At 45.2% G+C, this 24,921-nt stretch overlaps 1 protein-coding gene across 6 annotated transcripts in view; it reads right to left on the bottom strand.

Moving 5' to 3' along the window:
• The window catches only part of ABCC5 (ATP binding cassette subfamily C member 5), a 79,788-nt gene extending 56,813 nt beyond the window's left edge, over positions 1-22,975 (bottom strand). For 2 of the 6 annotated variants that reach the window (XM_050963762.1, XM_050963764.1), the window contains exons 1-2: positions 22,868-22,975; positions 20,838-21,008 (exon numbers count right to left, since the gene is read on the bottom strand). In XM_050963762.1, coding sequence (XP_050819719.1) covers positions 20,838-20,954 — 117 coding nt within the window. In that variant the 5' untranslated portion in view covers positions 20,955-21,008; positions 22,868-22,975. Of the gene's footprint in view, positions 1-17,696; positions 17,944-18,852; positions 18,875-20,837; positions 21,009-22,193; positions 22,334-22,867 lie in introns of those variants that run through there. The other 4 variants (XM_050963763.1, XM_050963766.1, XM_050963761.1 and 1 more) reach the window with 4 other exon arrangements.
• Positions 22,976-24,921: the final 1,946 nt, after the last annotated feature.

Raw genomic sequence — 24,921 nt, 5'->3', positions numbered from 1 at the left:
ATTTTACAGAAACCGGTTTTTTAAAACAGATTGTATAAAGTCGAGTGCACGCGGCCACACTAAGCACATTAATTCGGCGGCGTGCGTCCATGTAATGAGGCTAGTGTTGATTTCTGGAGCATTGCACTGTGGGTAGCTATCTCGTAGCTATCCCATAGTTCCCGCAGTCTCCCCAGCCCATTGAGACCCTGGGTTGAGATCCCAATGCATGATGGAGCAAAAACAGTGTCGCGAGTGATTCTGGGTAAACGTTGTCACTCAATCCTTCCTCCATGAAAGCAACGGCAGACAATCATTTCGTGCCCTTTTTCCCTGGATTGCCCTGGCAGATGCCATAGCATGGCAACCATGGCGCCTATTTTGCCTTTTGTCACTGTATGTGTACTGGATGCTGCTGACAGACGCGGTACTGCAGTGCTACACCGCAGCATTCATGTGCCTTTGCAAGGTAACAGAGATGTTTACCATCCCTATTGCACCGTCTGCCATTGTAAATTGGAGATGAAATGATGGTTATCAGTCATTTTGCACTGTCTGCATTTGGAAATTGGAGATGATGGTTATCAATCCTTTTGTACCGTCTGCTGCTGTCATGGGTGCTCCTGGCTGGCATTGCTGAGGTCAGCCGGTGGCGCATGGACAAAAACTGGGAATGACTCCCCTGGTCATTCCCTTCTTTATGTTTTGTCTAAAAATAGAGTCAGTCCTGCCTAGAATATGGGGCATGTGTACTAGAGAACCGGAGAGCACAGCTGCTCCGTGTCAGAGCCCCAGAGATCCCATAGAAATGATGAGCTGCATGCCATTCTAGGGGGTGCCCCTGCAACAACCCCACCCATTGCTTCCATCCTCCTACCTGGGCTACTGTGGCAGTGTCCCCCCATTTGTGTGATGAAGTAATAAAGAATGCAGGAATAAGAAACACTGAGTTTTTAGTGAGATAAAATGAGGGGGAGGCAGCCTCCAGCTGCTATGATAGTCCAGGGACTACAGAATCTTCTTTAGACATGAAAGCGGGGGGCTGATGGAGCTCAGCCTCCAGCTGCTATGATGAGGACGGTTACCAAGCCTTCTGTACAGTCTGCCGGGAATGACTGGGAGTCATTCCCATTTTTACCCGGGGCCCCCGGCCAACCTCACTGAGGCCAGCTAGGAGCACTCATGGGCTGATAATGACCATGGATATCAGTCATTTTGCACTGTCTGCCACCAGGAAGGGGATGCTCGTGTTCAGCGCTGCAGCACCCCGTCTACCAGCAGCATGCAGTAGACATAGGGTGGCACTGAAAAAAAGGGGAGAAACTTTTTTTTTTCCTCTTTTCTTTCAGGGGGGGAGAAAAGGTGTAAATTGAATACATACACCCTGAAACAACCGGGAAAACGTTTTTGACCCTTCAGGCATTGGGAGCTCAGCCAAGAATGCAAATGCTTTTCGGAGACTGCTGGGACTGTAGAATAGCTGGAGTCCTCAGTACCCCCTCCCTCCCTCCATGAGCGTCCATTTGATTCTTTGGCTTTCTGTTAACACTTGTCACGCAGCACTGTGCTGAGTCCCTGCTGTGGACTCTGTCTATCAGAGCCTGGAGATTTTTTCAAATGCTTTGTCATTTCGTCTTCTGTAATGGAACTCAGAGAGAACAGATTTGTCTCCCCATACAGCGATCAGATCCAGTATCTCCCGTACAGTTCATGCTGGAGCTCTTTTTGGATTTGGGACTGCATCGCCACCCGTGCTGACCAGAGCTCCACACTGGGCAAACAGGAAATGAAATTCAAAAGTTCACGGGGCTTTTCCTGTCTACCTGGCCAGTGCATCTGAGTTCAGATTGCTTTCCAGAGCGGTCACAATAGTGCACTGTGGGATACCGCCCGGAGGCCAATACCGTTGAATTGCGGCTACATTAACCCTAATCCGACACGGCAATACCGATTTTAGCACTACTCCCCTCGTCGGGAAGGAGTACAGAAATCGGTTTAAAGAGCGATTTAAAGAGGTTGTGTGGATGGGTGCAGAGTTAGATCGGTTTAACGCTGCTAAATTCGGCTTAAACACGTAGTGCAGACCAGGCTCTAGTTTGAGCTGCTCCAGCACAGAATGAAAAACAGCTCCTCCCTGCATCACCACCCATCTCAATTCAGAGACAAACACGATTTTTCCACCCAAGCCCCAAGTGAGTGATTTTAGAATGAATTAACTTTTGAGAAACGTGCTCTGATTTGCCTCAAAGCTCCCCCGAGACACAGCTATTGAAAATCCAATCACCCTCTATAATCTCACACACTGCCAGTACATGCGATTTGGGGATCACCATCACTACGCAAAGCCTCTTTCTACATATGGTTGCTCATTCTCTGAGCCAGGCTAAGTGGAAGCTTACAATACAAAACCATACACACCCAGTGTTAAACTAAGGACATGTAAATGCAGGTTAAGGTTAACACATCCACTCTATATACATAGGTACTTCAGGAGTCTACAGTTTTTCACATCATACTAGCTAGGAATCAGGAAGTGAGTTAAAGCTGTAATATGTCTGACCAGTTTTTATCATGAGTTGAATGTGTTTAGAAATGGCCTTTAAATATTAACTGCATTCTATGGGGTGTTTAAACCACACGTATACATACATACCTATGCCCTGGCCATTACATACATAATCAGAGACAGGTGGAATTTTTTTAATAAATATTTTGACATCAGATTTATCCATAACAAAACTATTCACTATATCACTAATTTATGCTACACGGATACAAAGAAAATACACAGACATCACAGATGAGTAATATTTTTAAAATTCCAGGCATTAAAAAAATGGACAGGGGAAGAGAGGAAGATGTGGACCAGCTCTTTTCCCAACCACTGATTACTGGTGGAAAGCATTTTATTTTATGGAACAACCCCCAAAACAGCATTTGAAGCTACATCTTAGCTCTGAAACCAAACATTTATATTTCCATTCTATGTCCCCTCCAACAATTTGCATAGGTCACATTTTAATATTTAAACTTAACCACTAGGGCATATCATAGTAGGAGAGCAGCAACTACAGTTAAGATTGCATAACTCTTTCCATTATAACCCATTTTCCATCAACCAATTTTCCGTTTCCAGGCTGAAATGTCATGGCGTATCTGGCTGGATTTACTACCCTCACAAGTTTGAGCAAAATCAATTCAGCCATTCTCTGGTACAGAGAGAGTAAGAAAGTTTATCCTGTTATACAAGAACACTAGCAACTCTTTTGTACCACCACTGTCGAAATCACTGTGCGTTGAACATTTCAATTTTGTATGGTAACATCTCCCACTGAGCAGCAGTACTCCTGCCTTCTTCTGCAGGAAAGTGGTTTGATTTGACTAAGTTATTAGCTTCCAGGAGAAAAGGAAGTCACCAAACTTGACATACAGATTAGATTTTTTGCTAAACTTGAGAGATGCAACTAAGGAAGGTTGTGTTGCATGTGAATGTTTAGTTGCAGAGCAGTGAAAACTTTGGCAGTTGTGTAAGGGCTGATGCATTGTATTTGAGTAGTAGCCTGTGACTGTGTAACTAAAGAATGTGGCAATACTACATATGCACAAAGAGGAAGAGTTACGTTTGTACATAAAACAACCTGCATTTTCAAAATGGAGTGCTTCACCATGCAATCTGACAGTCCTATGTGTGACATCAACAGGCCAGCTCAAATCAAATCCATAGGCCAATTCACTTGTGTGTGAATATCAAAGAAATGTTAATATTCTTGTCTTCACTTGCCTATAATCCATTTATCACGTTACATATATCCCATACTTTATTAAACCTAGATCAAAACTATATGTTAGTGTTAAGATAAGAATTTACTTTGTGTGTAAGCTTCATGAAAACTAATGAAAGATTGTTTGGATTGCTGTAACTAAACACATTGTGTAGATCTCTGTAATTGGATTGCCCATCACTGGGATTGGAACTTTGGAATTGTAAATAAAGATGCATGTTAACTTCAAAGCATGGATCATTGGGTTTGACAGTGCGAAATCCACACAGACTCAGTGTGCAGTTTAGTCAAAGGAAAAGCACATGCTGTGATGAAAACACTTGCCAGATTGCTTTCCAGGGAAAACAGCTCTAAGAATGGATCCAGGAATGATCCTGTCTCTCTGAGCTGTTTGGACACTTTCAGAGAGCATTCCAGATGCAAGACAGAGACCCCGAAAGGTTATTTTGGGCAACTCTGAGACTTATGGAAAACTTGCAGATCGCTACCTCTCTGCCATCACTTTGGATTTACAACCTTGGACTCACCTGTTAATGTATTTTACCTGCTTTACCCTCTCATTAACTCATTTTGTTTTCAGAGTAGCAGCCATGTTAGTCTGTATCTGCAAAAAGAACAGGAGTACTTGTGGCACCTTAGAGACTAACAAATTTATTTGGGCATAAGCTTTCGTGGGCTACAGCTCACTTCATCAGATGCATAGAATGGACCTTTAAGTTACTTTATTAGAGAAACTGGCTGCCAGCTTTGTTTCTGGTGCAAGATTGAGAGTATCCATTGACCTGAGGTAAGTGGCCGATCCTTTGGGATTGGGAGTAACCTAACTGTTGCTTGATTTAGGAGGTTAATATTAATTTGGATAGTATGGATTTTAGGCTCACCAATCTGTTTGATCAGATGATAAGAAAGTTCTTGTCCCAAATCTGACTCCACAGAATTACAAAGGACCCTCAGGGGTACAACAGGAAGCTGACACTGAGACAGATATAGCCTCAAAGACTTTTTATTAAGATAAATGAAGTGGTAATTAAATGGCAAAACAATCAGAGTTACAAAGTTACAATTGTATTACTGCTATTCAAAAGATACATATGGTATTATATGCTACAAAGCTTTGGTTAATATACTCACACCCTTCCTTGATGACCTGTGTCTCTCACCATCAGGTTCAGCCTCACCTCTGTGGGTTCAGGTTCCTCAATTCCTGACAGATGCAACGCCTAGAAGCTAGAGCTATCGAAGCTAACTTAGAGTTTACTTAACTAACAATCAAACAAACTTAAAATTAAAACCTATTAAATAAAACTAAGAACAAAAGCTTGGGGAAACCAAGCTTAGCCTAGTCCCTGTGGAACTTAAGAAGTTTAAAGAAAAACAAGTACAGACTCCTAGTCTACTCTAGCAAGGCGAGTTATCCCTTTTATAGGGCACAGGTGCCTGAAATCCTTCCTCCTGTGCCCAAACTTCATTCATCACCCACAAAAATGTTAGGGTACACTTACTCCATAGGCTAGTATGTTTGTACGTATTGATGACATGTACATATGTATTAATGACATTAGATCATACACACGTTATTTTTGTTCTCCTGATTATTTTGGTTCTTTCCTTGTGGTGGACCTGTTAAGCCTGAGGGTACAGACTTGGAAACCCCCTATGCCACTTTACCATTATCTATCTAGCTGAAAAGCCTTATACATATGTATAGGTGTTGACTTGCTATCTGAGGCCAGGTCCAGACTAGAGCTTTAAATCGATTTTAAGAGCTCTAAATCGATTTAAAGCTGTAACCGTCCACACTACAGAGTGCATAAAATCGATTTTAAGGGTCCCTAAAATCGATTTTGGAACTCCATCAAAACGAGAGGAGTAACCCCAAAATCGATTTTTTAAAATCGATTTTATGATAGTGTGGACGGCCATCGAAGTTAATGGCCTCCGGGACGTATCCCACAGTGCTCTAGTGGCCGCTCTACACAGGTAAAGGTACTCTTCTGCTGGCCAGGTAAACAGGAAAAGCCCCGGGAAGTTTGAAATTCCATTTCCTGCTTGCACAGCGTGGAGCTCTCAGCAGCAGAGAGAAGAATGCAGTCTCCTGAAAATAGGAAAAGAGCTCCAGCATGGAGCACACAGGAGTTACTCGATCTGATAGCTGTATAGGGAGAAGAGTCAGTGCTTTCAGAACTGCGCTCGAGCAGACGAAATGAGAAAACCTTTGAAAAAATTTCTAATGCCATGCGGGAGAGGGGACATACCAGGGACTCGTTACAGTGCCGAGTGAAAGTGAAAGAGCTCAGACAGGCGTATCAGAAGACCAAAGCAGCAAAGGGCAGGTCAGGCTCTGCCCCCAAAACATGCCGGTTCTACGACGAGCTTAACGCAATATTGGGGAACAGCGCAACGACGAACCCCCCCTTGTCTGTTGATTCAGAGGTGGGTGTCGTGATTCCTGCAACTACGGAAGATTTATTTGATGGCGATGATCAGTATGATGAGGACCAAGAGGAGGAGGCTCCAGCAGAGAGCACAGAGCATTTTATCCCCCCAAACAGCCAGGATCTTTTCCTCACCCTTACTGAGGTTCCCTGCCAGCCATCTCAAGGCAGTACTCCAGAAAATGAAGCTGAGGGACCGTCCTCTGGTGAGAGTAATTTTTTTTACTAAAAGCTTCGGTTTAATGTAAGCCTTTTTTACTGGGTGCTTCAAATCACTACCTGTACTTAGAGTCACTGACCAAGTAGATTAAAAACCTTTCCTAAAACAGTGACCCATGAGGTGGTTTTTAGAAAAGTCTCCATTGTAACAGGGCGGATTCATCCTGCTTGTTGGGGGAACGCGAGAGCAAACCGGGGAAGGAGAGTAGCTTCGCCGCGGTTTGCTCTCCCGTTCCCCGAACCACCGAGCAAACCGCAGGCAAGGAGACCTGCTTGTTCAGGGAACGCGAGAGCAAAGCAGGGAAGGAGACCAGCTTCGCCGCGGTTTGCTCTCCCGTTCCCCGAACCACCGAGCAAACCGCAGGCAAGGAGACCTGCTTGTTCAGGGAACGCGAGAGCAAACCGGGGAAGGAGAGTAGCTTCGCCGCGGTTTGCTCTCACGTTCCCCGAACCACCGAGCAAACCGCAGGCAAGGAGACCTGCTTGTTCAGGGAATGCGAGAGCAAACCGGGGAAGGAGAGTAGCTTGATTACCAGTACAATCTACTACAGGGATTACTAGCCATTATTAACTTACCATTGTCTCTGGACACGGTCTGTGTGCTCCCCTGACCTGCGTCTGAGCAGAACTCTCTGTCCTCAGCCACAAGCAATAAGTATTAAAGGAATCCTAAGGTGACCTTGTGGTAAAGTAAAATGTTCAAGGTTCGGTAACAGGCACAGGTCAGTGAGGAGAAAGACTGTATGCATGGTTGTGTGAAATGTGTCTCTTATGATTCTTTTATCACTCTTTCCAAACCCCACCCCCCCACACACAGCTGCACATTTCTCCAGCCTCCCTCTCGCTTCTCATCTACGTGGGGGGGGTATCATAAGAAGACTGAGGAAAAGGAGGACGCGTGAGGACATGTTCAGCGAAATTATGGCAGTAACCCGTACAGATAGAGCTCTGCAGGGAGACTGGAAGCAACTGGTCGCAAAGTACAGGGAGGCTGCCAGTCAACGCGAAGACAGGAGGGACGCCAAAAATGATGTCAGGTGGCAGGAAGATCAGCGCTGGCGAGCAGCAACTCTGGATCTTCTTCGTGATCAGACTGACATCCTCCGCGATATGCTGCAAGAGCTCCGTGGTTTCAGAATGCCCCTACAGCCCGTGTATAACCTCCCTCAGTACTCACCCTGTCCCACACCTTCCAGAACCAGGCATGTAAGAACGCGTGGGGGAAGGCTCTCTGCACCAGCCCCCTCCACTGCTGCGGACACTCCAACCAGAAGGCTTTCATTAGATTGAAAAGCCCTTTGTGTCCTGTTTTTTCCCTCCTCTAATGATCCAAACTTCTCCCATGGCACCTTTGCCTATTCTTACTCTCAGGTCATGCTATTAAGGCAGTGTGACTGTAGTTTGGTAATGAACTAAAGCAAGCAGCTTTGGAAAGCTGCACGGAAGCTAGTTATCAGCATCAGGATTTGACAATTGGGGATATGGGTAATAAAGGGAAAACAAAGAAAGCAGCCATACCGTAACCTGGTCCATGAGAATTCTTTTTCTGTCTTCTCTGATGCACTTTCTTCTTTCAAACCTCCCTCCCCCTTCCTCCAAACCTCCCTCGCTCCATCCCCCATAGAACGCTGAGTTATGAAATTTCATGCACAGTATTGTAACAACAAGCATGATGCTTGATTGATGAAAGGGTCTGATTTTAAATAAAGAACACAATTCTTGTAACAAATAGTAGTAACTTTATTTTCAATAAAAAAGCAGTTAAGGAAGGTTGCAGGTACTGTGCCTAGCAGCAGACGGAAGCAGCTAATGGTGGAGGTAGGTAATAATTGGGAAATACAGAATTATATGTTTTCCAATGGACAGCTCTCGCAAGTAACCTAAGCAAGCAATTGAGGAATGCTGCAGGCAAAGTATCTTGCAGCAGCAACACTGCATAGACGGGGAGGGCAGCAATCAATTGAAAGGAAAATCAGCATTCAAACTGTACCCTGGCCCATGAGGAAGCTACTTTTCAGTGCTTCTCTGATGCGCACAGCATCCTGGTGAGATCTTCTAATTGCCCTGGTGTCCGGCTGCGCATAATCAGCGGCCAGGTGGTTTACCTCAGTCTCCCACCCCGCTATAAAGGCCTCCCCCTTGCTCTCACAGAGATTGTGGAGCACACAGCAAGCAGCAATGACAAAGGGGATATTGGTTTGGCTAAGATCTGAGCGAGTAAGAAGCGTTCGCCATCTCGCCTTAAGCCTGCCAAATGCACATTCTACCACCATTCTGCACTTGCTCAGCCTGTAATTAAACAACTCCTGAGCACTGTCAAGGCTGCCTGTGTATGGCTTCATTAGCCAGGGCATCAAGGGGTAGGCTGGGTCCCCAAGGATAACTATAGGCATTTGGACATCTCCAACTGTTATTCTCTGATCAGGGAAGTAGGTCCCTTGCTGCAGCCGTTTAAACAATGTAGTGCTCCTGAAGACACGTGCGTCGTGAACCCTTCCTGGCCATCCCACGTGGATGTTGGTGAAACGTCCCTTGTGATCCACCAGGGCTTGCAGAACCATCGAAAAGTACCCCTTGCGGTTAATGTACTGGGCACCCTGGTGTTCCGGTGCCAAAATAGGTATGTGGGTTCCATCTATGGCCCCCCCACAGTTAGGGAATCCCATTGCAGCAAAGCCATCCACAATGGCCTGCACGTTTCCCAGAGTCACAACCTTTCGAAGCAGCAGCTTAATGATTGCTTTGGATACTTCCAGCACAGCAGCCCCCACAGTAGATTTGCCCACTCCAAATTGATTCCCGACTGACCGGTAGCTGTCTGGCGTTGCAAGCTTCCATATGGCTATTGCCACTCGCTTTTCCACTGTGAGGGCTGGTCTCATCCTGGTATTATGCCGCTTCAGGACAGGAGAAAGCGAGTCACAAAGTTCAAAGAAAGTGCTCTTACGCATGCGAAAGTTCCGCAGCCACTGCGAATCGTCCCACACCTGCAGGACTATGCGGTCCCACCAGTCAGTGCTTGTTTCCCGTGCCCAAAAGCGGCGCGGAACGGGTAGAACCTCACCCATAACCGTCAGGAGCTCCAACGTGCAGGGGCCCGGGGAGTCAGAAAACTCGTTCTCCAGTTCGTCATCGCTGTCGTCCCCGCATTCAAGCATTCTCTCTTGCATTTCTGCATCATGGGTCAGCAGTGATAGAACGAGAATGCGTGAATTATTTACAGCATTCGCGATCAAGGACAAGAGCAGACCTGGATCCATGCTTGCTGCAAAATGGCGTTTCCCTCACTGCAGCCAGTAAAAACAGCGCGAACTGACTGTGTGCCGTTTACAGGAAGGGGGCGGGGCTGTACCCAGAACCAACCAGGACGGGGACTTTGATCCCATCATGCACTGGGCTAGTAACCCATAATTCCAAAGGGCAGGGACCCGTGCAGGAACTGTGGGATAGGTACCCAGAGTGCAACGCTCAGGGAAAAGATGGACGCCAGGGAACATGGACGCTCAACATCGATGTAAGTAGCCCTAGTGTGGACGCGCAAAATCGATTTTATAAAGCCTGCTTTATAAAATCGATTTTAATAAAATCGATTTTACCCTGTAGTGTGGACGTGGGCTGAGTGAAAGGTCCCAGACAGATATACTAACTTTGCCTTAGCTCAACATACAGAATATGGCTTGTAGGTCCCTTGCATTACAGCCAACCTTACTTTTATATAAATCTATAAACTTATTACAATAAACCAAATACTTAAACTATAAGTTAGTAGGTTAATCCTATATGCTACACAATGTAAGGTGATTTTTGGTTTTAATAACCTTTCATCACAAAGTTTAGTTTGTTTGGGCGGCAAGATGTGCTGGAGACCCTAAGAGAACTGTTTGTGACTCCATGGTAAGACTAATATAGTAATCCAGGAGTACACATTTGTTACTGCCTTGGTGAAACCTAATTATAGAATACAGCTCTAGTTTGGGGTGTCTGCCTTGTTTTCTGATAGTCAGATCTGAGATTGGAACTCTTGAGTTGTGAGCTACTCTAGACAGCGTGACACTATTAATGCAGCTTTTCTCACTGGAACGTGAGAAAGATGGATCAGCTCTTCACTGCAGGAGCCTGGAAATCATCTCCTAGAAGTAAACACTCCAGAACAGAGATTCTCAAACTGGGGTCTGCAGAGTTCCCTCTAAGGTGTGTGTCTGGGCAGCCGCACACAAGAGAATGAAGGGCCACGCACCTAATTAGTGGAGCCGTGCAGTTCTTTTTAATATAGCGCTTTTATCCGAAGTGCTTTACAATACGTAGCTAATGGTACAAACAACATTTGGAAAGATCATTAAGGTACCTACAACATTCTTGCAGTTAAAGTATTAAAGTTTCTGCCTTGTCCAATTGTGCCTGTAGTTTAGGTTAACGTGGCTGATGGTTGCAAAAACGCTGGAGGCACAAGTTGAATAGGATTCTTCACTATGTAGGGCACACGCTCCAGCTCTGTGTTAGGACCTGAGGCCACGTGAGAAGACTTGGCACAGTAGGAACAGCTAAAAAGCAAACTATACATTGGGATGGGGGGCGCACAGAGCACTGCTAGACAGAAGACTAGAGGCAAGTCTGACTACATGCATCAGTGTCTTACGCTGTGGTTCAGATGAAGGGAAAGAAGTTTCTTTATCTGTAGAACAGCAGCTGTAAAGACCCAAACAGCAGACCTATTCCAGGCCATGGATAATCTGTGTAAACTGTGTGTCTAGACTCTGTAACAGAATCAATTTCTTCTCCCATAACAACAAATTCTCTTGTTACTTTGTGAATAACCTCATTTGCGCCTACACTGAGCTATCTACCTTGGGAAGAGAGAGATGCAATGTCTTTTTTGCTCGAGTGGGACCATGGGGGAATTTTGGCCTACAGCTGTGTGCCTTGGATCCATTCCCTTCCCAGCTGACACTCTACGGTATGTAGGGAAGTAAGGGGTAATTATTTATCTGCTTAAAAAAAAAAAAGACACACACACACACACCATAATAGGCTTAAACTCTTTTTAGAGACATACTATGAATGCATTTTTGAATCTTTATGAAGAGTTTAGAAGGCCTGAGAGTTTCCAATCTTTGATTTCTTTTTTTAATCAAACACTAGAAGATGGTGTCATCAGTTCATTAGTTCTGCAGTCACAAACAAGTCAAGAGTCAATGCTGAGCACTTCAGGGGATGGGCTTTGGGCAATTTGTCTTTGTTAACATCTATTTAAACCTAATGAGAAGCGAACATTTTTGAGAGAGAACGTCTCTAATGAATATGAAGGAGTTAGAATGCTGCAATCAAAGATGAGAGCACTCCCAGAAAACACACTCAAGACATCCGGGCAGTCCTCCAGCAAAGGCAGCATTGATAGCCTTGGTATTTTTTTTTAAGAAAAGAATTTAAAAAAAAAAAATTCTACTTCATGCTTCTTAAAGCCTTTTGTATCCATGTATCATATGACAGGTGAGGGCATGAGAGTGTATCCAGAAAGAAGGGGGGAAGAAGGGGGATTGTGTCTTAGTCTGTTACATGTTTTTGTTGAGCTAGTACAAATATCTAAACTGAATAATCTTGCCCTCATTCCCCACTTGTCTATGCCTTAGAGCATGGGTGGCCAACCTGTGGCTCTGGAGCCGCATGTGGCTCTTCAGAAGTTAATATGCGGCTCCTTACCTAGGCACTGACTCCGGGGCTGGAGCCAATGTGCTGGGGGGGTGCTCACTGCTCAACCCCCTGCTTTTTCCCCACTCTACCCCTTCCCCCAAGGCCCCTGCCCCTGAGCCTGCCATGCCTTCGCTCCTCCCCACTCCCACCCACAGCCTCCTGCACCTGTGAAACAGCTGACTGCAGTGGGGGGGGGGGGAAGTAGGCACTGATTGGTGGGGGCTGCTGGCAGGTGGGAGGCGCTGGGGAGTGGATGGTGGGCTGCTGACATATTACTGTGGCTCTTTGGCAATGTACAGTGGTAAATTCTGGCTCCTTCTCAGGCTCAGGTTGGCCACCCCTGCCTTAGAGGTCCACACCGTAGGTCCTCTGAGGTTAGTGCAACTGCTCAGAGGCCGGTAGAACAGTTCTCTCAGAGGGCAGAGCAACGCTCAGAGCTTTAAGAATAAAACACTGAAGAAAACAGATGGTGGTATCATCCTCCTCTCCTATTTCCTTCCTCTTGAACGCAAACACCACTTTCTCTACCCCCCACACGCACTATCAGCGACAGGCGTCCCCTGTGCATGACTGTTCTGGTAAGAACGGACGTTCTAATAAATGAACTGTAATCCAGTTCCTGACAGTAGTGCAGAAGCTCTACTACTGGGCAGTCAAAAAACTGAGAAAAGCAGACATAACCTGGATTTTTAGAACCACTATTCCCTCCAAGTTATTCCTTCAGAGTTCATCTTCTTGGTCTCCCACTGTAGGATACATCCCAAAATACTTCCCCCTGTCTGTCATCTTCCCTCTTGCCTTGTCTCTGTACCTCACTTTCACTAACTGTCTCTTCTCTGCTCTGTCTCTTCTCCCCTGCCTCCTATAGCAAGACAGCACAACATATGCAGCTACCATAATGGCAGAACCAATCCACTCCCTCCGGTCAACACACTGCTCCCTCTGTCTACGGGACATGAGCACAGTTTCTTGGAGCAATGGGAGTCCAGCAGAAGGAATTGCTGGACTAGCACTCCTCTACTGCAGCAATTTCCTCTTAGCATTAGCAGACCAGAAACAGAACAAGAGTGGAATTTTCCCTCCAATATATGAGGTGTAGGCTAAGTGCTTGGCAGAAGAAAAGATGGTTTTTTTAAGAATGAGTGTTTTTCCACTCATGGATGAAAATTAACACTCTGATAAGATCTTAGGGTATGTACACACTGCCATTAAACACTCGCAGCTGACCAGAGGAAGCTGACGGGCTTGCAGGTCTTGGGCTGTAAAACTGCAGGGTAGATATTTGGGCTCAGGCTGGAGCCCGAGCCCTGGGGAACCTACAACCCTCCAGTCCAAGCCCAAAATGTCTACACCACAATTTTACAGCCCCACAGCCTGAGCCGGCTGATATGGGCCAGCCTCGGGTGTTTAACTACAGGTAGACATACCCTTATATATCCCTGTATCCTACTGTATGCTTTGATCAAATGAATGGTTCTTTGCAGTCCCGGAATCTCCAAGTGCAGAATGAAAACAAATTCATTCATTTCCAACACCCAGAAATTTAATTATTACAGTATGAGATGTGAAGTCTAAGATTTCTGGCTGCAGGTTTTAGACTGTGTGCCTCGTATGCAATTTTTCTTCTATGTTAGCTGTACTATGAGCTAACTGAACTATGAGACAGTGACCAGAATCAGACTTCTACTCTACTTAAGCTGTGACAGATAAAGAGAAGGTAAAACTGTCAACTACTAGAAAACTTTATATCTGAACTTGCTAAATGCAAGTTAATGCAAAGATCTCTCATCACAATGGAGGGTATTTTACATGTGCAAACAAATGCCTCTAGCTGGTGAGCATAGTTGTGAAAGTAGCAGAACAGACTGCTATCAACAAGTTTTCAAGAAGCATACATGTAAACACAGCCACGTTTACTGTGCCCCTGTTTATCGCCTCCACCACCGCCAAATGTTGATGGATCTGCTCACTTGGGTGGCAATTAAGTAAACAAATTCAGAACTTCATGCCAAGTATGTAATCCTGATAAATGGCACCAATGGCGTTTCACCCTATTTCTACAGCTAATCCATCAGGATTAGCTTCAAACATCACCTACAAATAAAAAGTCACACAGGAACGTCTTCAGACATAAAAAATGCCAGCTCAGAACAAATTCTAAAGCCCATTTGAGTCCACTGACTAAATGGGAACAGAGACTGTTTTAAAGAGTGCTGAGTATTTAAAAGATTATCTGGAAAATGTGTGTATCACTATTTTCCCCATAGAATTTGGTCATTTTCCCCCTCAGTACCTGAATGTCAGTATCAGAGGGTAGCCGTGTTAGTCTGGATCTGTAAAAGCAGCAAAGAATCCTGTGGCACCTTATAGACTAACAGACGTTTTGGAGCATGAGCTTTCGTGGGTGAATACCCACTTCCTCAGATGCATGTAATGGAAATATCCAGAGGCAGGTATATATAAGTGTGCTAGCAAGCAAGCTAGAGATAACGAGGTCAGTTCAATCAGGGAGGATGAGGCCCTGTTCTAGCAGTTGAGGTGTGAAAACCAAGAGAGGAGAAACTGGTTCTGTAATTGGCAAGCCATTCACAGTCTTTGTTCAATCCTGAGCTGATGGTGTCAAATTTGCAGATTTATTTGTACGGCTCCAAGCATATGTAATAGGAGTCTTGCTAATGCCCAGCTGATCAGCTTTATGCTCAGAGTAGGTCTGAGATTATGCTTTGGCTGGCAACAGCCAGTGGCCAGTCTATACTCAGGCTCCCAATACTACTGACCAGCCCAATGGTGGAGGTGAATGGGTGTCAGCAACAGGGAGAAATTTTAGGAGCTTCCCTAGGGTAGGCAGGACCTTGGTTCGTTTCAGGACCTAAAATGAGATGCTGAAACCCAGCCCTCAAGACCTTTTTCTTTAAGCTTTACAGATCTTCACTGCTACCCCTGCGAGGCCTGCAAACTTGCCTACCTAGCCAAACTGCCTTCCCCCAACAGGGCATTCAGGAAGAAATCCTGGACAGGAATGGGGAGAATGGGAGAATGTTGAAGAGAGAATTTCTAGGGCTCCACCAACTCCAACCTAGCAACATGGATTTTACCTGCATATTTTTAGTGGGTTCTATTGATAAGTCACTCTGATCAGAAAGAAATCAATGAGGGTGCAGCACCAAACACCAGTGTTTGTGCCACAGTTGAGAAGCAGCCATATCCAGGTCCCGTGGCAAAGAGCCTAAGGGCAAATCTGCGTGGCAGCTGGGAGCACACCTCCCAGCATGGATCAGAGAGACACGAGCTCTTCGAGATAGAGTACCACAAATCACAGTGACTGCGGCAGCAGTGGCTCAGACTAGCCACCCAAATACAAACCCACCCCATCCTCTGGGTATGTACTAGGGTGGCCGTCCCGAGTCACTACCACACTGCTATTTTTAACTAGGGTGACCAATCAGAATGGGATGGGGGTGGGAGGATAAATAGGCTGCCTATATAAGACAAAGTCCCTAATATCAGGATATCTGGTCACCCTATTTTTAACATGATAATTGAAGAGGAGCTGTGTTTGCCTACCCACATGGGGAAGCACACTCCCAGCTGCTGTGTACCCTAAGCCTGAGCAGAGTGTATTGGATCAGGGTGGAGATAAATTTTAATATTACTTACACACTAATTACTGCTTAAAAAATTAATAACTGGCAACTCAAACTCAGGAATTTCCAGGAGTATTACATATCACTATTCCAAAATGCTTTTGTTTTTAGGCCTTCCTGATAAATTGCTTCCTACCATAGCCCTTAAAGCTTTTCTGGAATGTAAAATTATTTCCATTCCTTGTAACAGGTCTCTTTTTGCAATGGATTTCACAGACAACTCCCAATAAGGTCCCAGCTAAGGGAAGACAAGCAATGCCATCTTTCTGATACACTTTAAAGTACATGGTTAAGAAGTTTGAGAACAAGGGATACTAACTCATGTATTAAATTCTAGTGGGATATTAAAGGGACTTTTTGAAACATCCAGTATATATTTAATCTGGTAAAACACGATGGCTTTTTAGCATCAGTAAAATGATTGTTTGTGGAACCCAGCAACTACCTTTACATTTGTTAGCGCCAGAAAGCAGCATCCTTCATCTGGAAATTAAACATTGTGAAGCACAGTGGTGCTAATTAACACAGCATCTCCTTGTACAGGAGCAAAGTGAAGTGTTTAATGCACCTTACAAAATAAAACATTAAGGACTCTTCTACAACATAGCTTTTAAAAATCCAGTGTGGCAAAAGCACATGTATAATTGGTTATTACAAACACTTATCCACCTTGGTTCAATAAGACTTTCATTGGAATTATATTTCTTTTAATTTTTAGGTTCCCAAAACACTTTTCACAGGTCCATGTTTCTATGACAATGCCTCAATTAGGTAACAGGAAACCCTGGGGATTAGTCTTACCTGTATGATAGGGCACTGGGAGTTAGTATTTCAGGAATCCTGTTTGCGACAAATACCATGTTGTTCTTAAAAAGACAGACAATCTCTTTTTGTCCATGCAGCCAAGATCTGGTAGTGCTGTGAGCATGATACCCTTAGCTTTTGTGAAAGGAGTAACTCACTCAGCTATACTCACTCCCACCAGCCTTCCCTATAGATTTAGGAATGGCCCCTTCAGCCTTCTTTTGACAAAAGACTGGTGGCCACAGTGCCAAGCTCTGGGAGGAGATGGAATAACAGCACACGAATGGGAACTCTCTAGGACAAAAAGGACACAGAATCTTCACACACGCTCAGGATTGGAAAGCGACCCGGGATTGACACGATATCCACCAGTAGCCCCTGGGTCTTGTATGAGTCACTGCACAGCCACCATCCTTTCGCCCATGAAAGGTCTTATTTAGGAGACAAGTGTGATGCAGTAGGGACTGTCTGTGTGGGGAGTGGGAGAGCAGGGGAGGACTTTAGGGGATGGACGATGCCAGGGCCTGTAACCTGAGCTAGGTAAGGGAGGGAAAAGGTCAACACCTTTGCCCGGGAAGGGGAAAAAGGAAGGAAGTGGCAAGAGGGAAGCAGTTTGAGTTTGGGCTTGGGGCTGTGTGGGTGGAATTCAGGGTATCCTAGCTAGGATCCAAGCACCCTGAAAGCCCAGAAGGACTCGGTGGAGGGGTCCTGACTGTGCCTGCAAGCTCTGCTGTAACCTGTGTTCCTGTTGTCCAATAGCCAGCTAGTAAAACAGAAGGTTTAAGAGTCACTGTGGGTCCCCGAAAGAGGGGTGCAGGGCCGAACTCCCCCACACTCCGTAACAATAAGTGAACATTTTGCTGATCTCAATTTACTAAGTAGGATGTGCACAACTGCTGCTTCTTAAAAGCAGTTTTTAGCGCATGGAGAAATATAGAAACCAGAACTTGAAAGACACACTCAGAGGCAAATCTGGTCTGGTGTAACTGCAGCCTTGCCTGGAAGCATGAGAAACCAGTGACTAATAAAAGACATAAATACAAACGTTCACGCCACCACCTAGTTCTTACATAGCATTTTTCATTTATGGATCTTAAAGCACTTTACGAAAGGAGGCCAGTGTCATTACTCAGCATTCCACTTACTTTGCAGCTCCCACTACTTATGAGAGCCAATGAAGATGACAGCCCACCCCAGGAGGACAGGAGGTACATGCCTTCATGACCCTCTGCACGGACAAGAGGAAATGAAGACACCATCTTCTTCTCAGAATAAAAGCTGTGCAAACATCTCTGGTTACAGACTTTGCAACATGTGTACTGTGGTACATTTGAGGCTTGGTTTCAACGCAGTACAGCTCTGAACCGCCACATTTCAGTATTTTCATTTCAGATCTTTGTAGCAGCAATTCTGTTGAACAGAAACTCTAGTTTCACACACCATACGTTTACAACTGTGTTGTAATTAGGAACAACAAAACTACAAACATCTAGCAATCCAGCCAGCATTAGCAATGTTTAGCAATTTAGTAAAAAAACAACAACAAAACCTGACATTGCTTAGTAAAAAAAAAGTGTTCTGTACACATTGTTTGTTCTACATTTAACAACACTGACCAAGAATTGTTTGAGTGCTCTCTGCCAAGACCCTCACATTATTTATTTGTACTATCTGATTGGGTCTTCTGGACACTATTGACCAGGCTCCACTGTGCTAGGCAATCCGTGTGCACGCACACACTCACACTCTAAAAAAAAAAAAAAGGCGTAACAATGACAGACAAGCAACCACCAGATCTTGTTTAAAAAAAAAACACACATCCAACCACCCTCAAATCAGGTATATTTAAAAAAAAACACACACACACACACACACACACACACACACTATTGTTCTACACCAGCCTCTTCTAAATGTTATTGTCCCCTCTTTGAGACTTACCTGTTTTCTGATTTTTTTTAATTTTACCATAGCCCTTCTTGTTTTGTCCTTCTCTGTTAAAACTTTTGACTTTTTATACTTACACACACACCAGCCCTACTGCTCCCTGTCCAGCCTGGAGCCCTGGACTATTCATCCCATCTTTGTCCCTTTGTCAGCCATAAGTGTGGAACCCTGAGCGGAAGGCTGAGAACAGAGTGTTCCACACAGCAGGCACCCCTCAAGTTCCAAACACCCAGAGGGTGCATGGCCTTTCCTGACCGCGCACAGCAGGGAACGCCTCAGTGGGACCAGGTAGAGAGGTGCATCTCCAAAGACTATCCTGAACAGAGCTCAAAGTGAATTTCAAAGCAAAATGACCATAAAGCGTATTTCTTCTCAGGGGTTCCAAGAGAATAATTTGAAGCACAACATCCCAATCAGTACAAGGTGTAGTGGGCTAACTGCAGCTTTAATAGCCTCACTGCAGGAGTTACCCTATGCATAAGCATATTCTTAGGATGCAGGCCAATCAGAAGAACCATCCTAATATGGCTACAGCTGGACTAAAAATCCATTGGCTAAGAAAGAAACAAGGCTCCCCACCAATGGCAACACTGTTGTCACCACCATTCGACAGCGAAGAGTTGCTACTGGATAATGTATATTGGGTTGTAAACCAATCATAATAACGTAATCACTGCTGCTCAGAAGCTGCACCATGACTTCAGAGGGGCCCTGCTTCAGCATCATTGCCTGCATTAAAGCAGAAGTCAGATGTTCTGACTTGCCCTGAACAATGTCTGTTACTGATATTATGCTGAGTCACAGAGACTGTGCAGAAACTAAGAACTGCGGAGAATCCAAGTACACTCAGCAGTCTGCCCCACTGCAGAACAGACCATTCAATAACATTTCAACCTCTAGTAGTGCAATGCTTTAGCCAGGGTTAAAACCAACTGCCAAAAAAGGAACTTTATTGCCAGCGATCATATTTATTGGTACTTTACATGTAAAAACACAGTTCAGATTAATATTAAATGTCTGGTAGCCTTTACAACAACATTCTCAATACTTGCTTTAAAAACAAACATTTATAGACTTCTCTCATGCAAAAAAAAAAAAAACAAGTGACATTTTTCCACCTATTTTTCCACACGGGGGATTTCAGACAGCTGATCTTTCGAGGGTGTTTACTATGAATCCTGACAAATTAGCAAGTTTACCAGAGTTCCGTATTGTGTGCATATACAAATAATAGAGAATCCAAATATAAGCAAGACATGTTTGCAGTATTAATCACTTATTTTATTCATTGTTTAAACTACTATTTATTTCCTTAGCATTTAGATAAAAAAGTTCTTGAGAAAAAGATATACCCCAATAGATTTCAAAAGTGTCAGTCGTCATAGTAAACATCCCTAATCTAACTTGAATTGGCATAAGTAACTGGTCCCGAGCTACACCTTTCACAAAAGTGGATCGTGATTGTCAAGATTTATTGAGTAGTTGTTTTTTTCTGTACAGATTTGTCTTGCAGTGTTTATGTTCCTGTTACTGTTACCAGCTAGCTATACATATGCATAACTCCATTCCTATTAACCCATCACAAACTCACTAGTCCAGATAATATTGGAGAAGATTAGCACAGCAGCTGAATGGCAGTGCCAATGCCAGAGTTTGGTTCTTAACTGGCAAGGACAGTTAAATACTTCTACGTACAGCACAGCAAACACAATCAGCACTATACAGTAAAGAACTAGAGATATGTAGTGGTATACGGATATAATAAAAGATTCTAATTCATCCCGCTAAGTACAAACAATTCCTACTACTAAGGCAAGTTAAACATCTGCTTCAGGAAAATAATCCTGAAAAACGCAATGCATGATTAAGAATGTCTTTAAGCTGCTAGCTCTGACTGGGGCATGATTAGCCAAGAACTCTTATGTTTTCATGCCATTTCTGTGGCTTCTGTGTTCAGAAGCATCATCCCAATGGTTAAATCTGACCTGTGCTTACAGATTTCTCTCGGCTTTATATTATCACAATTATAATAGATAGCCCCATAAATGTTGTCATTGTCAGAATAGTTGGCATATTCAGTTTAGTTTATTTAATACTTTTGAAAACATCTATTTCAGTTTTGAGCATCTGTTAAGCGCTAGTCTTCCCCACTAGTGCAATTTTGCACTAGAGGTTAATATATGTACAGTGTGCCATCCAATGACGGCTCCTATGCAAGAGGCAGAATGTCCATCATTGACCTTCATGGTAACAAACCTGACATAGCAAAACAGGGGTTGCGATATGTAATTTATTAAGCAGCCACACACAGACATGGAGAGTGGAAAAGAGAAACTGACCTTATATTTAGCTTGCTGGAATTTCAACCGTTCCTGCTCCGAGCCGGCTCTCTCCCTCACATTTCTATACCCAGGACTGGGTATAACATACTCTTTTCCTAGGTCGATGTCTTTCATCCTCTCCTTCCGTAAACGCCAGGATTTACAGTTGTATTTTCACCTCAGAAAAATCTAAAGAGAATTAAAATCCCACTTTAAAAAACATATATCCTACACTCTAAACAACCCTACATGATTTACAGGAAGCTTTTTAACTAAAGGTCTGGGGCAGCAATTTTGAAATCCTACTATAACACGTGACCAAACTACTCCACAAGGCACTGTGGAGAACTGATCCGAGAGCACATAAACCCCTTGCTGAGCTAGTTAAAGGGTATCTCAATGTAACCATGAGACTAAAGTGACTCAATGCAGAAGGGCCACTACAACATCTCCCCCACTTATAATTTTCAAGTATTTCTTTCCTTATGTAATCTTAATGGCTAGATATCAGTCGTTTGATTCTAGCAAATTAGAAGATTTTCAAAATGTTTCAATATCAAACACCCAGAGCGCTATTTTCTTGATTGTGCAATTTTACATATTAGCATTTCAAAACAGTATGCTAGTTTCAAAACCCACAGGGCATACAGCATGCATCTCTGCAAATCTAGTACAAGACATTGTCAGTCTTATCTACAGTACCCACAGACACTATGAAAAAAGGCTATTCTTAAAGATAATTTCTTCTCCCACACAAGTACTATTCATCTTCAAATGCATACAAGCATTAAAATGTATTTACGTTAGATTACAACCCTGCCTGTACATTTATTTAAAAAGAAATGCTTTGGCCTGCTGTTCTTTTCAGACTGCTATGTTTGATAAGTAGCAAATTCATCCATAAAGCAGATTGCCTTGAAGTCACCTTGTCCCATAGCATTACATTTTATATCTCCATAGCTATTGATTTAAAAACAAGTCACTATGAAGAGGTCAGTTTAAATCATACTGCAGCCAGAAAAATGTATCAGCAGGTGTGGTGTGGTGCAATGGACCATAAACCTATCATATGCGGTAACATCCACCACCTTCTCATATTAATTGCATAAAGATCATCATCCAGGCTATTTCTGTAAGATGCCCTTTGACTCATATTTACAACCAGCCCTATTGATTTACAAGGTGGGTGAAGTAATCTTTTTTACTGGATCAACTTTTGTTGATGAGAGAGACAGAAATTAGTCTAGTACAAGGTATTACCCCACCCACCTGGCCTCTAATATCCCCAGACACCCCCCCGGCTACCTCACAACCTATTTACTGACAGAGAACCGGAACGTTTCCCACTATGCCCCTCCAGAGAGATCCACTCACGGAAGCAGGAATCCAGGGAAAAAACACATGGGCCTCCTCCTTGCCCCCACCCCTGCCTGCCTCGGGATTTGTGTGTCTGTGCCGGGCCAGAACGATTCTGCAGCTCGCTGCCGCCAGGCCTCGGCTCGCATCCAGAGCGTCCGCGGTACCTGGCTGGATCCAGCTCCATCATCTCCGCGGCAGCTCCCGCTGTGGGGCCAGCCGCACCCGGCACCCAAGGGCTACAGTCCCGGCGCCGCTAACGCACAGGCAGATCTGCGGGCGGGAGCAGCTCGCCCCCCCGCAGCCACCGTGCCCCCCCCCCCCACTTCCTAACACAGGGCGTTTGCAGCCCCGCTCCCCCTGCAGGCAGCGTACACCGGGGAGGGGTCCTCGGCCCTGACTGCCCCCTGCACCCCCGCCCCCCGGGGCCACAAGCGGGACCCCCTCATGGGACGGGGGGCGGTGGTGTGCGCGCGCCCCGTCCCGTGGATCACGGGGGGGCGATGTCTCGCCCGTAACAAGGGCTCACGGGGGGGGCAATGCCCCCTCCCAGCCTGGTCTACACGAGCCCTCCTGGGTGCCCGGGGCACCGGCTTCCCTCTCCCACCCTGGGGGGCCCCGCCTCCCCGGTCCCTGGCGCACGGGGGGGGAATCCCCCCATACAGCCCGCCTCACCCCGCTCCGCCCGTTACCTCGCCCGGCTTCTGCCCCGCTGCTGCGGCTTCTGCACTCAGCAGCCCCCGCAGCCCAACCACAACCATACAGCGGCGCCGGTGTCCCCACTGCGCCTGCGCGGTACCAAGTCTCGCGCGGGGCACCACGGGAATCGTAGTCCTCACTGCTGCGACTGCGGAGCCGAGCCTGTAGGGGCAGGAACGACACTTCCCGGCAGCCCCCGCGCCGGCCGGGTACCGTCCTCTCCCTGCCGGTGCCGCAGCGCTCGCAGGGCCTGGAACGTTCTCCGCGGTCCTGTGGCCCCGCACGATCTGAGGGGGGCGGGGGGGAGGGGAGGGTCCGGCCCCGCTGCGGGGCGGGGCGGGGGCACCCGGGGGGGTGCTGACACCTGCAGTGCGGGGGGGGGGGAGCAGCATGCAAGGGTGGGGGGGACCCTCTGCAAACGGCAGCACCCCAGCCCCGGGGGAGGGGGGGGGTCTCTGCTTCACAGCTGGAGCGAGGCCCCTGGTTTCCAGGGCTCTGTTCCTTCAGCCACTCCTGGTCATTTACATTGCATTAGGCCTGCCTGCAGGGGGGCAGCTTCGAGGGACCCGCAGAAAAACATCACACACATACATCCACCCCCAATAAATTTAAAGACAGTTTCTGTTAGAGGTTGAGTCTCCTGGGGAAAGACCCTGTTGCCTCATTCAACAAAAAGTATTAGGAGAATCTGCATTCTCATCTTGTTCATTTGGGGCATCATTCATCCAGGGCCGAGTGCAACCTAGGATAGCAAAATACATCGTCACATGCCGGAGAAACAGGCTCTATGAATAAGGGACAGGTACAATTACCACAGCCATAAGTTCAGGCTCCCACATCCTGACTAACAACTGGACCCTCTTCTGTCCCCTCACATCCTTCATAAATTTTAACAGATTGAGAGACAGGGATACAGCTGTATCCCTTAACACACTTCAACCACTAAGAAACAGATGGCAGCTTTTTCACTAGCAAAGACCCTTAAAAACAAGGGGAGTAGAGTTTCTCCTCTGTTTTAAAAAAGCCCAACCCAGCAATTCTATGTTACTATCAGACGTTAATCTTGACTGATGTCTTGGGTAAGCAATTTATATAAACAGGTACCCATCAGTATAGCAATTGTTCTGTCAATAACTTTCTTCATCACAGCTGGTGTGTTTCAGGATGCTGAAACAAGATCACTGTAAAACTGGCATGTGGGAACCAACAGGTAAACGGGCCCCTGAATGTTTGTTTTGGGTCCAGGGGAGAAGAGCACAAATAGATAAATAGGCTTGGCAGAATTCAATATTTTGTAATAAATTCTTTAGATAAAATACGTAATAAATGGATATCTGTTTAAATGTTCAGTTGTGTGAGAATCTTGGGGGGGGTGAGAATTTAATGACGTTGAAATTCAATAGTCAACATCACATCAAACACATATTATATATATCCTTAAATGAGACTAAGTTCTCAATGCCATTTCTCTTTGCCTTTTTGTACATTTCAGTCTATCAATGGCGATTTTTTTCATTGGTTGTGTGTACGAAATTGACCTTTACCAGCACTGACTGATAAAGATCTAATCCTTCCAAGCCTATATATAATAGTGGTACCACTGACAGATGTTTCCAGGGTCAGCCTATACATAACCCCAGGAGCATTCATGAGCATACTGACATATCACTCTGAGCCTGTACTATTTCTTGCAAAATTGAGAATCATCTCCATGAAGGACACACTAATGTATTGGGACAGCAGAACCGTAAGCCAATTACTAACGAAAGGCAGAAGAATAGCATGGACCACAGCAGGGCAGCCATGAAAGCACAGAGCTAATATATTGAGTAATCATGTGTCTTCCCTTCAAATATTCCACTGAGAACTCAGCTGTGCAATTTCAAACTGGTTTGGTTGGAATTTTACTGTGTCTGGGGATTATTTCACGTCAAGTGATACTGTGCACTCTATGTTTTATAAACAAGGGTTGATATTTGGACAGGAGCCAGAAGGATAAAGGGAACCTAAAATGCTTTTGAATGGAGTTATAAAACTGGACTCCTAT

This window comes from Gopherus flavomarginatus, chromosome 8 (genome assembly GCF_025201925.1).
Source record: "Gopherus flavomarginatus isolate rGopFla2 chromosome 8, rGopFla2.mat.asm, whole genome shotgun sequence".
Lineage (NCBI taxonomy): Eukaryota > Metazoa > Chordata > Testudines > Testudinidae > Gopherus > Gopherus flavomarginatus.
This window is presented reverse-complemented; position numbering and strand designations above follow the sequence as displayed.